We start from the raw sequence: 12,969 nt of genomic DNA, 5'->3' as shown, positions 1-12,969 counted from the left end.
TGACCGGGGGTACAGCCCCCCTCATCTTTTTCCGGAATTCCCCGAAATTCCGGAAACCTGGAAGTTCAAAAGCCCCTTTTTTTCCGGATTACTTTGATATACTTTCGGACTGGTTCATGTTCCAGATACAAGAAGAAGAATACAATAAGACCTTCCAGACCGAAGAGCCTCTTATGTTCAAACTCAAAATGGAAACGGAAGGGTTGCTTCGTACTTTCGCTTCTTCTTTGATGTTATCCAATTATATCAAAGGATCTGATATAATGTGTTTGGATGTAAGCACTGAAATTGGATTCTTGCCAATTAAGGATATCTATATTGGCTTTAAGGCAGCTACAATTCTTCAAGAGTATGTCGAAGAAAGCAACCTCACATACGAGGACGCTAATGTCCAAATTGTTCTCACAACAGCAAGGGAGTTCTACCAGGAGTTTATTAATCAAGTGCAGATTAGGTTCGATTTTTCAGCACCTATATTTAAGCACTTGGTCATGCTAGAACCATGTAAGGCTGCAAACATGGAACCACCTACGCTGCTACCGTTCTTCCACTTTTACAGCAGTCCAGACTGGGACAAGAAGAGAATAGAGTGGGTTGAGGAACATCAGTACACTAGAAATTCCGTTTAAGTAACTAGAAAGTCCTCTGCTTTTCTGGCGAAAAATCTTGTCAATGAAATCACCTTGTGGATCACTGAGATTTAAGAACCTTCAGAAGGTATCTTCTTTCACTTCCGTTTTCAAATGTAGTGGTGGAAAGGTTGTTCAGCACTCTACAAAACATCAAGACAGACAATAGAAACTCTCTGTCATCTGAATCTTTAGGTGCATGTCTGCAATCTCAGAGTAGCTTCACGAAAAGTCAGTGCAACTTCTTAATAATTTAGGGGAAGAATTTAGGGGTAATTTAGGGGAAGAAGTTCTTCAGAAGAACTTCTGAAGAATTTAGGGGAATCCCTATTATGAAACCTTAGTCCGGTGATTTATATTTATTATCTTAGTTGGAAGTTTATATTAACTGTATTCTTTAGTAACGAGCAAACTAACTGAAGGTACTCTGTTTTTTTCCTATATATGCTTTTTTTATTCGCCGGTGACTTCTTTAACCAATTTTCGGGCTCATTAGTGGCTAGTCTTTCCTCATCGTTGTAGACTTCCCAAAACTTGTTCGGGAGTCAGGTTCTAGTAAGAAGTAAGTGGGATATGGTAATTAGGTGAGACCAAGAATCTCCCTTGTAGGTGCAACACCAAACCAGCACCAAACTCCAGTGAGTAAAAATCAGACACTATTAAGAGCGCAGAATACGTGCCTATTAGTTGAAAACTGAGTTTAAATAGAAATGAGTGATATAATGATCTGCTGCCAAATTTGGGTTTCGTTTGAACACTGAATTCAAAATATAAACAAAAGAAAATTCTCATGCGAAATCTCATGTTTTTCAAGTTTCAACGTTCTCATGTTTTCTCATGTTTTTTGGCTATGATAACATGTTTTTGACAATTTTCAAGTGGAAGCCCTGGATACGGCTGTCGTTAAAGTCATTCAGGGGATACAAGGGTTTATCGACTCCAATAGTACATCGGGATAGGGCTAAGTTTAAACCAATTGAGGGGATATGGAGGATTTTTAGCTTCAATAGTACATTGGGATAGAGCTCATACCTGTTTTGAACTGTTATAATTTTGTCATGGAAAGGCAGTGTGGTCTTCGAAGTTATCTATGGGATAGGACTGACTTTAAAGTACACATACCCATAATCCTAGAGGAATATTGCAGCTTAAGTAAAGAGCAATATGGGCACAATGTATTATTATTATTTATTTTTTTTAGAGCAGGGCACATGAATAGGGCTGATAACCCCCATGGCTTCTCAGGATCAGAACATAAATTACGCTTTACTGAAAACAAATTACGTCTAAAATGTTTTCACTTTTCTTACTTTCATAAATAAAAAAATATCAAAACTTTTAAGGTATAAATATCAATATACGTCAATTAAACTGACAATCCACGGTCATTTGTTTTGTTGTTGTTGTTTTTCAGTAAAGCGCAAATTCTGTTCTGGTCTTGAGAAGCCATGGGGGTTATCAGCCCTACTCATGTTAATTTTTATTCGTTTTGAGTTTGAATTGGCTATTTATTGTAATTTCTATTCGTTTTGAGTTTCATTTATTTATTGATAGTTATTTGTGGTTGTTTTGCTCTTGGAAGATTATTTGAATTTATTTTTGCTTATTCTTGGCTTAATGGAGTTCTTTTCTTTTCTTGGAAAAACTTGTTTTGTGGAATTTTTTTTTTAATTAATAATGGTAGCAATGGTAGTCATGGCTTTAGTAGCCATGGCCAGGAGTAGTCGTGGTATTATTAATACCAGAAAATAACCGTTAACACTTGCATATACTAAACAACTTGCATAATTAGAGGAAGTCTAGGAGAGATAAAATTGAAAACAAAGAGAGCTAACCTCACTGAAGAAGCTTAGCCGACTTAAACTCGTTGCCATCAGACTGGAAGGTCGTGGACTTTCAGCACTATTCCGTGTTCTGGTAGGTGAGAAGTGAAAGGAGTGTCTGAGAACAACTTCTGCTGCACGTCTAACTGACTTTAGGTTCTCATTTCGTAAGGGTTCTGTGAAGCTATCATCTTTCAATAAGGTTCTACTCTTCTCTTGTACCTGAAATGTGTATTATAGCTCAAATTTAACGGAATTGGGATTTGAAACTTAAATATACGTTTCAAATAATAATTCAGTGTTTCCACTCACTATACAAAACTGTAAAAAAAAAGAAAAAAGGAGCATTAAAAACAGGAAAGGAAAAGAAACAAAACAAAAATAACAAACAAAAATACAAAAGGGGAACAAGCAAAACTGCAAAAAATGGCAGAAAAGAAAGACTAGGAATAAAGAAATAAAGAAAAAACGAAGATCAAGACTTGGGAAAAATACAGTGATTCCACTACAAACAAGGGTTTAGATACTGCCCTCTTCCTTAACTGTAAAAACTTAAAGCCTACTGCGTCATTGGTGCTTCACTGAAAACGAATTATGTTACAATTATTTTCTTTTCCAGTTCTTACAGCATTGAAAATGAAAATAATGTCTTGAACTGATGGATATTTCAACAATTTATACCATTATATATCAAATATTCAATTTGATTTTCTTTATACTTTCCAAGACTGTTCAAGACACATATAGTTTTCAGTAAAGCGCCAATCACGCAGAGGGTTTTAGACTTTTACATTGAGAGAAGGAGGCGATACCCAAACTCTTGTTTGTGGTGACTTTTGTTCTTTCAATCTTGATTCGGATATTCAGTTTAGGTTTCACTCGTTTTCAGATTTATTTATTCATTTATATTAGTATCTATTGTATGTTTGTTTGCATTGATTCTTTATTTAACTTCTGTTCGTTTTGGGTTTCATTTATACTTCAATAGCAAAATATTTTTTTTTGTTTAAGCTTTGATTTGCATATTCAATTTAAGCATTACTCGCTTTAAGATTTGTTTAATCATTTATAGTATTACTTGTTGTATGTTTTTTTGCTATTTGATTTTTTATTTAATTTCTGTTCGTTTTGGGTTTCATTTATTCTTTAATAGTAATTGCTGGTTGTTTTGAGTTTGAATTTTAACAGATATTTGTATCTGCTGATCTTAAGGTTAAAATGGCGATCATTTCTTGGAAAAACTTCTTTTTCAGGAAGTTCTGTTTTAATTAATTTAATTAGGAGTCTTTATTCTTAAATTAACATCTCTGGAAATAGTGTCGAAAAAGCAAGATTAGTCCATATTACTAGAATTTTATCTAAAAATATTTCCCATACCGGGAATCGAACCCGGGCCTGCTGGGTGAAAGCCAGCTATCCTAGCCACTAGACCATATGGGATTACATGTAAACAGTAAGATATAATATGTAGCTGTTTATTAAAAATACTTTCTCCAAATTGATCCTCCCAAAACCGCAACTCCTTGCGAAAATTGCTCCATGCCAAGAATAAATCTTTATTACTTCAAAATACCTTCCCGGGACACACTTTAGCCTGTACACCCATCCCTGAAAGTTTCATTTTCCTAACCTAAACCCTTTCCAAGATAACAAGAAGTCAATTAACTAGAATTTTACCCCTTTTTTTATGCTCTTTGCAAATATAATAATTAATTTCCTCGTTAACACACCCTCTCCCCTAGTGGTTCCATGAATGGCTCTACTAATGTATTTCTCCATTACATAAATCTAGTCGGTCTGGAATTCATCTCCGTGTGGGATGAGTGCGTAATTTACCAAAAGATTATTTGAAAGGATTTAAAAAAAAGTGGATAATAATGGGAGCCTTCCATTATCAAAAGGCTGAGGGGCGCCACAGCTGGGGGTAGCCCAATTCAATGAAAATTCACTCTGATTCGGCTTTTTTTTGCTTATATTTGAGTCGGGAGGGGCGCTGTTTTCTTTCAGCTTTTATATATTCCTAGTAAAATATAGTATAATATATATTTATATTATAAATATATATTATACTATATTAGTATACTATATTAGTATTTACATAAGCTGTATATAGCTATATATACAGCTTATGAATGGTTATATCTTATGTAAAGTCATTTTAGTTTTTTTTTATTAATTTTTTCTGCTACTAAGTCTTAGACAATAGAAAACTAAAAAACATAAAGACCATAAGGCTTTGATGTTTTATTGGGTCTTTTTCTAAAAACAGCTCATTTGACTTGTAATCTCGTTCCCTTTTAAGAGTCAAAAGTTACGAAAGGGTTACCAACCCCCACCCCTCCCTTACACCTGGTCAAAATTGGAGATTACCATTTTGTTCAAAAAAGTTCAAAAGCCAAATAACTATTCTTCCGGGGTTAAACCCCCACCCCAACCCCGAGGAAATGGCTCTGAGCTACGGATCTTGCTTATTGTTACTTTGACACTTTATTTACTTCAATACTTGGATTTAGTGATTTACGTGGCAACTTTATTTACTTTGATGCTTTCTTTACTTTGTTATTTTTTACTTTGATATCGTTATTTTGATACTAGTTTTGATAAATGATGAACATTTGATGCTGAAAGAAAATTTTGATTCTGAAATATATACGGCATTTCACAACATACACAGGGACAAGAGAAAACACTACTCAATTATCTTTTTTATACTCTTGCCAAATATAATTATACATTCACTCGCAAATGCACCCTTCCCTGGTAGTACCAGGTCCCACATATGGAATATATAGTTTATATATATTTATAATATAAATGGATATTTATATTATTATATAAATATCAAAGATATAATATAAAGGATATTTGGGGTCGGGTTTAATGCTAAGGGGTGGGCGGGGCTTCCCGTAGTAGCCCTGTTTTCACTAATCTTAGTGCACAGCTAAAAAAAAACAATAACACATGGAAACTTTATTGGCTTTATGACCTTTAGTTTTCTGTTGTCTAAACTTAGTAACAGAAAAAAAAATTAATTTAAACAAGAGCTAAGAGCTCATATGGCACTTATGACGAGTCCGGAAGAGCCAAGAGCTCATATGGTAGGAGCTCTAGCAAAATTCTAAGAATCAATAGATTGATTTAAAAGGAAAATCAGAGGCTTAATGTTGGTTGGGATTTAAAATAAGAGCTCTGAGTCACGAGGTCCTTCTAAATATCAAAATTCATTAAGATCCAATCACCCACTCGTAAGTTATAAATACCTCATTTTTTCTAATCTTTCCTCTCCCTTCAGCCCCCCAGATGGTCGCATTGGGGAAAACGACTTTATCAAGTCAATTTGTGCAGCTCCCTGAAACGCCTACCAATTTTCACCGTCCTAGCACGTCCAGAAGCATCAAACTCGCCAAAGCACTGAACCCCGCCCCCTAGCTCTCCCAGAGAGAGCGGATCCAGTACGGTTATGTCAGTCACGTATCTACGACATTTGCTTATTCTACCCACCAAGTTTCATCCCGATTTCTCCACTCTAGGCGTTTTCCATGATTTCTGTTTCCCCCCTCCAGCCCCCTATGTCCCCGGATCCGAGTTGAATCGAAAATGGAGCATCTGAGACATAAGATCCTTCTATATATCAAGTTTCATTAAGATCCGATCACCCATTCCTAAGATAAAGATACCTCAATTTTCACGTTTTCCAAGAATTCTGGTTTCCCCCTCCAACTCCCCCAATGTCAGCGGATCCGGGATTTAAAATAAGAGCTCTGAGACACGATATCCTTCGAAATATCAAATTTCATTAAGATCCGATCACCCGTTCGTAAGTTAAAAATACCTCGTTTTTTCTAATTTTTTTCGAATTACTCCCCCCCCCCCCAACTCCACCAAAGAGAGCGGATCCGGTCTGGTTGTGTCAATCACGTATTTTGGACTTGTGCTTATTCTTCCCACCAAGTTTCATCCTGATCTCTCCGCTTAAAGCAAATTCCAAGATTTCTGGTTTCCCACCACTCCCCCCCCGGATGGTCGAATGGGGGAAACAACAATTTCTAATTTAATCTGGTCTGGTTCCTGATACGCCTGCCAAATTTCATCGTCCTAGCCTACCTGGAAGTGCCTAAACTAGCAAAACCGGGACAGACAGACAGACAAACCGGGACAAGCAGTATATAGAGCTATCCTTCTAAAATAACTTTACACAAGAGATAACCATTTACAGGCAGTATATAGAGCTATCCTTCCATTTGAGCTGGTAATAGGAGGATATTAGGGGGTCCGGTTTATGACCTTTAGTTTTCTATTGTCTAAAACTTAGTACCAGAAAAAAATTAATTTAAAACTATAAAATAACTTTACACAGGAGATAAACATTCATAAGCAGTATATAGAGCTATCCTTCCATTTGAGCTGGTAATAAGAGGATATTAGGGGATCCGTTTTATGACCTTTAGTTTTCTACTGTCTAAAACTTAGTAACAGAAAAAATTTAATTTAAAAAACTAAAATAACTTTACACAAGAGATAACCATCCACAAGCAATATATAGAGCTATCCTTCCATTTGAGCTGCTAATAGGGGGATATTAGGGGGTGAGGTTTATGACATTTAGTTTTCTACTGTCAAAAACTTAGTAACAGAAACTTTTTTTTAACACTAAAATAACTTTACACAAGAGACAACCATTCACAGTCAGTATATAGAGCTATCCTTCTATTTGTGCTGGGAATAGGAGGATATTAGGGGTCCATTTTATGACCTTCAGTTTTCTATTGTCTAAAACTTAGTAACAGAAAAAAAATAAATAAAATAATAAATAACTTTAAACAAGAAATAGCCAGTCGAGAGCAGTATATAGAGCTATCCTTCCATTTGAGCTGGTAATACGAGGATATTAGGGGGTCCATTTTATGACCTTCAGTTTTCTATTGTCTAAAACTTAGTAACAGAACAAATTTAATCTAAAAAGCTAAAGTAACTTTACACAAGAGATAACCGTTCACAAGCAATATATAGAGCTATCCTTCCATATGAGCTGCTAATAGGAGGATATTAGGGATCCGGTCTATGACCGGATCCCTAATATCTAAAGCATGGAGGTCTAAAAAGCATGGAGAGACTACAAAAGTAATCGACTAAGTAACGACCGAGAGAAAACATTCAAGAGGCTCCGCAACAGGGTTCGAAAAGCAACAAGAAGAGAAGGAAAGCTTAGAGAACGTAAATTAGCTTTCTCCTTGAAAGAAAACCCAAAAATTTTCTGGAAATACGTTAACAGCAAAAGGAAAAACAAAGGTGGAGTCTCATCTCTTTACGATCCCGTGAAACAAAAGCTGGTACACGACCCCATGGACAAGGCAAATTTTCTCAACAGCCAGTTCTCTTCTGTTTTTACTCAGGAACCTGAGAACGAAGACCACTTTAGCCGCGAGGAACCAATTCAGGGTATAAGCGAATTGATAAGACCAATAGAGATCAAACATAGCGATGTTCTAAAAAAACTCAGAGAACTTAACCCAAGCAAGTCCACAGGCCCAGACAATCTACATCCAAAACTGCTCAAAGAACTTGCAACGGTAATAACAGAGCCACTAGTCTACATTTACAGAAAGTCTCTTGAACTCGGTGAGCTTCCCACTATTTGGAAAAAAGCTATTGTCGTCCCAATATACAAAGGTGGGAAACGAGAAGACCCATCAAACTACAGACCTATAAGCCTCACTTGTATTACGTGTAAAGTACTTGAGTCTCTCATTGCAGACCACACCCTAGAACACTTAAAACGAGAAAAAATACTTACCGAAAAGCAGTTTGGTTTTCTTAAGGAACGATCTGCAGAGATCCAACTGCTTTGTGCCACAGATGATTGGAAGAAAAACATCGACAAGGGGTTCCAGATTGATCTCATATACTTGGATCTCAAGAAAGCCTTTGACAAAGTTCCCCATAAGCGTCTCGTCAAGAAGCTCAGGAAATACGGTCTCTCATCATCCGGGTCCTCATTCAGTCTTCTTCAATGGATTACGGACTTCTTAACTGACAGAAAGCAAGTTGTGTGCGTAGAAGGTTGTCTCAGCAATGTCGAAGAAGAAGTTCTTAGCGGAGTACCCCAGGGGTCAATTCTCGGCCCCCTTCTGTTTAATCTCTACATCAACGACCTAGTTGAGGGCATCAAATCTGACATCCTTCTCTACGCGGACGACACAAAGCTCTATCGCGTCATCTCGTCATGTGAAGACATTCACCACCTGCAGGCGGATCTCCAACGAATCGATGACTGGATGAGGAAGTGGATCATGGAAATCAATACCCAGAAAAGTCATATCCTCACTCTGGGTCCACAAAACTTTTCGTCCTCATACTTTCTTGGTTCCGCTGCACTCACTCTTAGTAGAGAAGAAAGAGACCTAGGCATCTTAGTGGATTCTGAACTGAACTTCAGTAGCCACTATGAAGCTGTCGTCAAGAAGGCTTCCAAAGTTGCTGGTATGATCAGAAGAAACTTCTCGTGCGAGGACGACAAAATGCTTGCTACGCTCTATAAGTCCCTTGTCCGCCCGATTCTTGAGTATGGACATTGTTCTACAAGACCATACTACAACAAGGACATAGATGCTCTCGAAAATGTTCAGAGGAGGATAACTAAATTCTCTCCCAGGTTACGCTTCCTTCCCTACGAAGAGCGGCTTAGAAAGCTTGAAATCCCAACCCTCGCATATAGATTCCATCGCGGTGATCTTATTGAAATGTACAAGCTCTGCAATGGAGCCTATGATAACGTACCAGCCCAGAGAATCGTGCAGTTCAATAAAAATCATCTCCGAGGACATCAGTACAAAGTGAGTATGGAACGTTTTTACAAGGACATGGGCCGATGGACTTTCGGCAACCGAGTTGTTCAGCATTGGAACAACTTACCAGAAAGAGTAATCTGCTCCACAAACCTACGGACATTCAAGAAGGAAGTTGATGAATATTATTCAAGTGACATTTTCTCCTTATGCAAATTTAGAAGAAATGCAAATTAAGATTTTGTTTTGTAGAGGCTTAACGGCCTGCCATCAAATTTGCGAATATATTTATTATGACCTTTAAATTTTTATTGTCTAAAACTTCGTAACAGAAAAATTTTAATTTAAGAAACTAAAATAACTTTACACAAGAGATAACCATTCAAAAGCAGTATAAAGAGCTATCCTTCATTTGAGCTGGTAATAGGGGGATATTAGGGGGTTATGTTTATGACCTTTAGTTTTCTACTGTCAAAAACTTAGTAACAGAACCTTTTTTTAAAACTAAAATAACTTTACACAAGAGACAACCTTTCACAGGCAGTATATAGAGCTATCCTTCTATTTGAGCTGGGAATAGGAGGATATTAGGGGGGTCGGGTTTATGACCTTTGGTTTTCTATTGTCTAAAACTTAGTAACAGAAAAAAATAAAATAAATAAATAACTTTAAACAAGAGATAACCATTCGAGAGCAGTATATAGAGCTATCCTTCCATTTGAGCTGGTAATACGAGGATATTAGGGGGTCCATTTTATGACCTTCAGTTTTCTATTGTCTAAAACTTAGTAACAGAACAAATTTAATCTAAAAAACTAAAATAACTTTACACAAGAGATAACCATCCACAAGCAATAGATAGAGCTATCCTTCCATTTGAGCTGCTAATAGGAGGACATTAGGGGGTCCGGTTTATGACCTTTAACTTTTTATTGTCTAAAACTTAGTAACAGAAAAAATCCATTTAAAAACTAAAATAACTTTACACAAGAGATAACCGTTCACAAGCAGTATACAGAGCTATCCTTCATTTGAGCTGGTAATAGGGGGATATTAGGGGGTTAGGTTTATGACCTTTAGTTTTCTAATGTCAAAAACTTAGTAACAGAAACTTGTTTTAACACTAAAATAACTTTACACAAGAGACAACCATTCACAGGCAGTATACAGAGCTATCCTTCCATTTGAGCTGCCAATAGGAGGATATTAGGGGATCGGGTTTATGACCTTTAGTTTTCTATTGTCTAAAACTTAGTAATAGAAAAAATTTTGATTAAAAAAAAAAAAAATTACACAAGAGATAACCATTCGAAAGCAGTATATAGAGCTATCCTTCCATTTCAGCTGATAATAGGAGGATATTAGGGGGTCCGGTTTATGACCTTTAGTTTTCTATTGTCTAAAACTTAGTAACAGAAAAAAATAATTTAAAAAACTAAAATAACTTTACACAAGAGATAACGATTCACAGGCAGTATATAGAGCTATCCTTCCATTTGAGCTGGTAATGCGAGGATATTAGGGGGTCCGTTTTATGACCTTTATTTTTCTTTTGTCTAAAACTTAGTAACAGAACAAATTTAATTTAAAAAACTAAAATAACTTTACACAAGAGATAACCATTCACAAGCAATATATAGAGCTATCCTTCCATTTGAGCTGATAATAGGAGGGTATTAGGGGGTCCGGTAAAAACTCTGATATTTTACTCAAGAATTATTACTATCTTTCGTCAACTTACATCCTAAGAAAAGCATATTGAGATTTGCTGAACAGAGAAGAACAGAAAACGAAAGCAAAAACGACCAAGATCGTCAAGAATTAGAGAGAATGGAAGACGGGAAGCGAGAGAGAGAGAGGATCAGAAAGAAAGAGAGAGAGTGAAAGAAAGAGAGAGAGAGAGAGAGAGAGAGAGAGAGAGAGAGAGAGAGAGAGAGAGAGAGAGAGAGAGAGAGAGAGAGAGACTGTTTTAAAAAATTACTACAAAACTGATTTTATAACACTTTAGGCTAGCAGTATGCACTAACGGAAAATTCTAGCGGTCCCAAGTAAGATTTGCACTAATAGTGCTTGACCCCTCAGCTACAGGCACGATCATGCTCTTTCTACTTGTAGCATTGTCAACGAATGTATGCGGTTGGGTTGTTGTGACCCAAAGTTAATTAAAGTAGTTTACTTTCAGTCCCTACCCTAAGAAAATCCTGTTAATTGAAATTTAAAAAATGGCTTACTTGATCAATAGCATTTTGTATTTGTTTAATCCATTCAACAGCATCTTCAGGCTTTTCTGGGAGGAATATTAGAGTCTCGTCTTTGCACTGAACCTGTTGAGTAGACAAATTGAAATTGAAAGTAAAAAATTGAAGGAAAATCAACCTATAATTAAACGTTCGTAAATAACAGTAAAAACAATCAAGCAGTGCCATAATATGATTCAAATTCCAACACCACAGCAATGCCAAAAGCTGGTATGTATGACTGAAAACTGATTTCTCTAAAATTTCCCTCCCAAAATATCGATAATAAATGTGTTCTTTGAATCCCTGTCTACAAAGTAATGCAAATGGTACATTTTACCAGTGTATCAACAGAAAGCTTCTATTTTCAAAAGAAAGAAGAAACGGATACCTAATCCGATCAATTTTACAGTCGGGTGAAATCAGGTTACAACGGTGAAATGAGGCAGCCAAAGCGATATTCAATCCCTATCAGACATTGGTTTATTGAGTCTGATCTGGTCTTCTTGTTTCTATTCTCCTAAACTCTTAGGATATATATATATATATATATATATATATATATATATATATATATATATATATATATATATACACATATATATATATATATATATATATATATATATATATATATATATATATATATAGTGTATATATATATATATATATATATATATATATATATATATATATATATATATATATATATATATATATATATATATATATATATATATATATATATATATATATATATATATATATAAAAGATGCAAAATAAAGAGTAAAAAAAGTGATTCAGTTCCTAGAATATTACTTTGCTTAGACACATTTACAAAAAATAAAAGCCAAAGTATCTTTCCGTTCGTTAAGCCAACCCCGACATCCAACACGTACATACCTACAATTAAACCAAACGAAACAATAACTCCAGCTGACAGGCTACAATCCACCTCAAAAACACTAATTCATTTATGGCACAACTAAATCAAAAAATCGAACAAAATGATAATTTTCTTTACAAAAATCCACAAATTTTATCGGAAATACTTGAGTTGTGCTCACATACAACCGCAACTACTTAAGATTGAACAGGTTTCCATAGTCAGGTTTCTTACTTTTATCGTAAATCTTTGGGAAGTAACCTCAGAAAAGCAGGGAAACTTTACGTCCATATAATCAGGCAATAAAAGACATACAACTTTATAGGAAATAAAAGAGGATTTTTCCCACCTTTATTTTTGGAAAATATTATCAGACCAGTTTTGCAAAATTTTCTCCAGTTAATATTAATGTGAATTACATTTTTTCTTAGAAACTCAAATAAAGGGACTTTAGAATCATTCAGCACTTTAGACTATAATAGGATTAAATATTATGAGACAGTTATTTTTCAACTCGCATCTCGTCATACTGTGTCGTTTACGAGGCTATGTTTTCCTTGAGCAGTGCCGCTCCTCAAGGCCGCCAGTAGCTGTTTTGTTGTTGTGAG

General features: G+C 35.6%; 1 protein-coding gene and 1 non-coding gene across 3 annotated transcripts in view; both read right to left on the bottom strand.

Annotated features, from left to right (window-relative positions):
• The window catches only part of LOC136033598 (putative protein tag-52), a 53,420-nt gene that overhangs the window by 6,350 nt on the left and 34,101 nt on the right, over nt 1-12,969 (bottom strand). For both annotated transcript variants that reach the window (XM_065714378.1, XM_065714379.1), the window contains exons 6-7: nt 11,469-11,561; nt 2,465-2,674 (exon numbers count right to left, since the gene is read on the bottom strand). In XM_065714378.1, coding sequence (XP_065570450.1) covers nt 2,465-2,674; nt 11,469-11,561 — 303 coding nt within the window. The remainder of the gene's footprint in view (nt 1-2,464; nt 2,675-11,468; nt 11,562-12,969) is intronic.
• On the bottom strand, nt 3,821-3,892 carry Trnae-uuc (transfer RNA glutamic acid (anticodon UUC)). Its single transcript has one exon. It is a non-coding gene; the product is annotated as a tRNA-Glu (tRNA).

Source organism: Artemia franciscana, chromosome 12 (assembly GCF_032884065.1).
Source record: "Artemia franciscana chromosome 12, ASM3288406v1, whole genome shotgun sequence".
In the NCBI taxonomy this organism is placed as follows: domain Eukaryota; kingdom Metazoa; phylum Arthropoda; class Branchiopoda; order Anostraca; family Artemiidae; genus Artemia; species Artemia franciscana.
The sequence above is the reverse complement of the archived record's forward strand: the minus strand, read 5'-3'. Positions and strand labels throughout refer to the sequence as shown.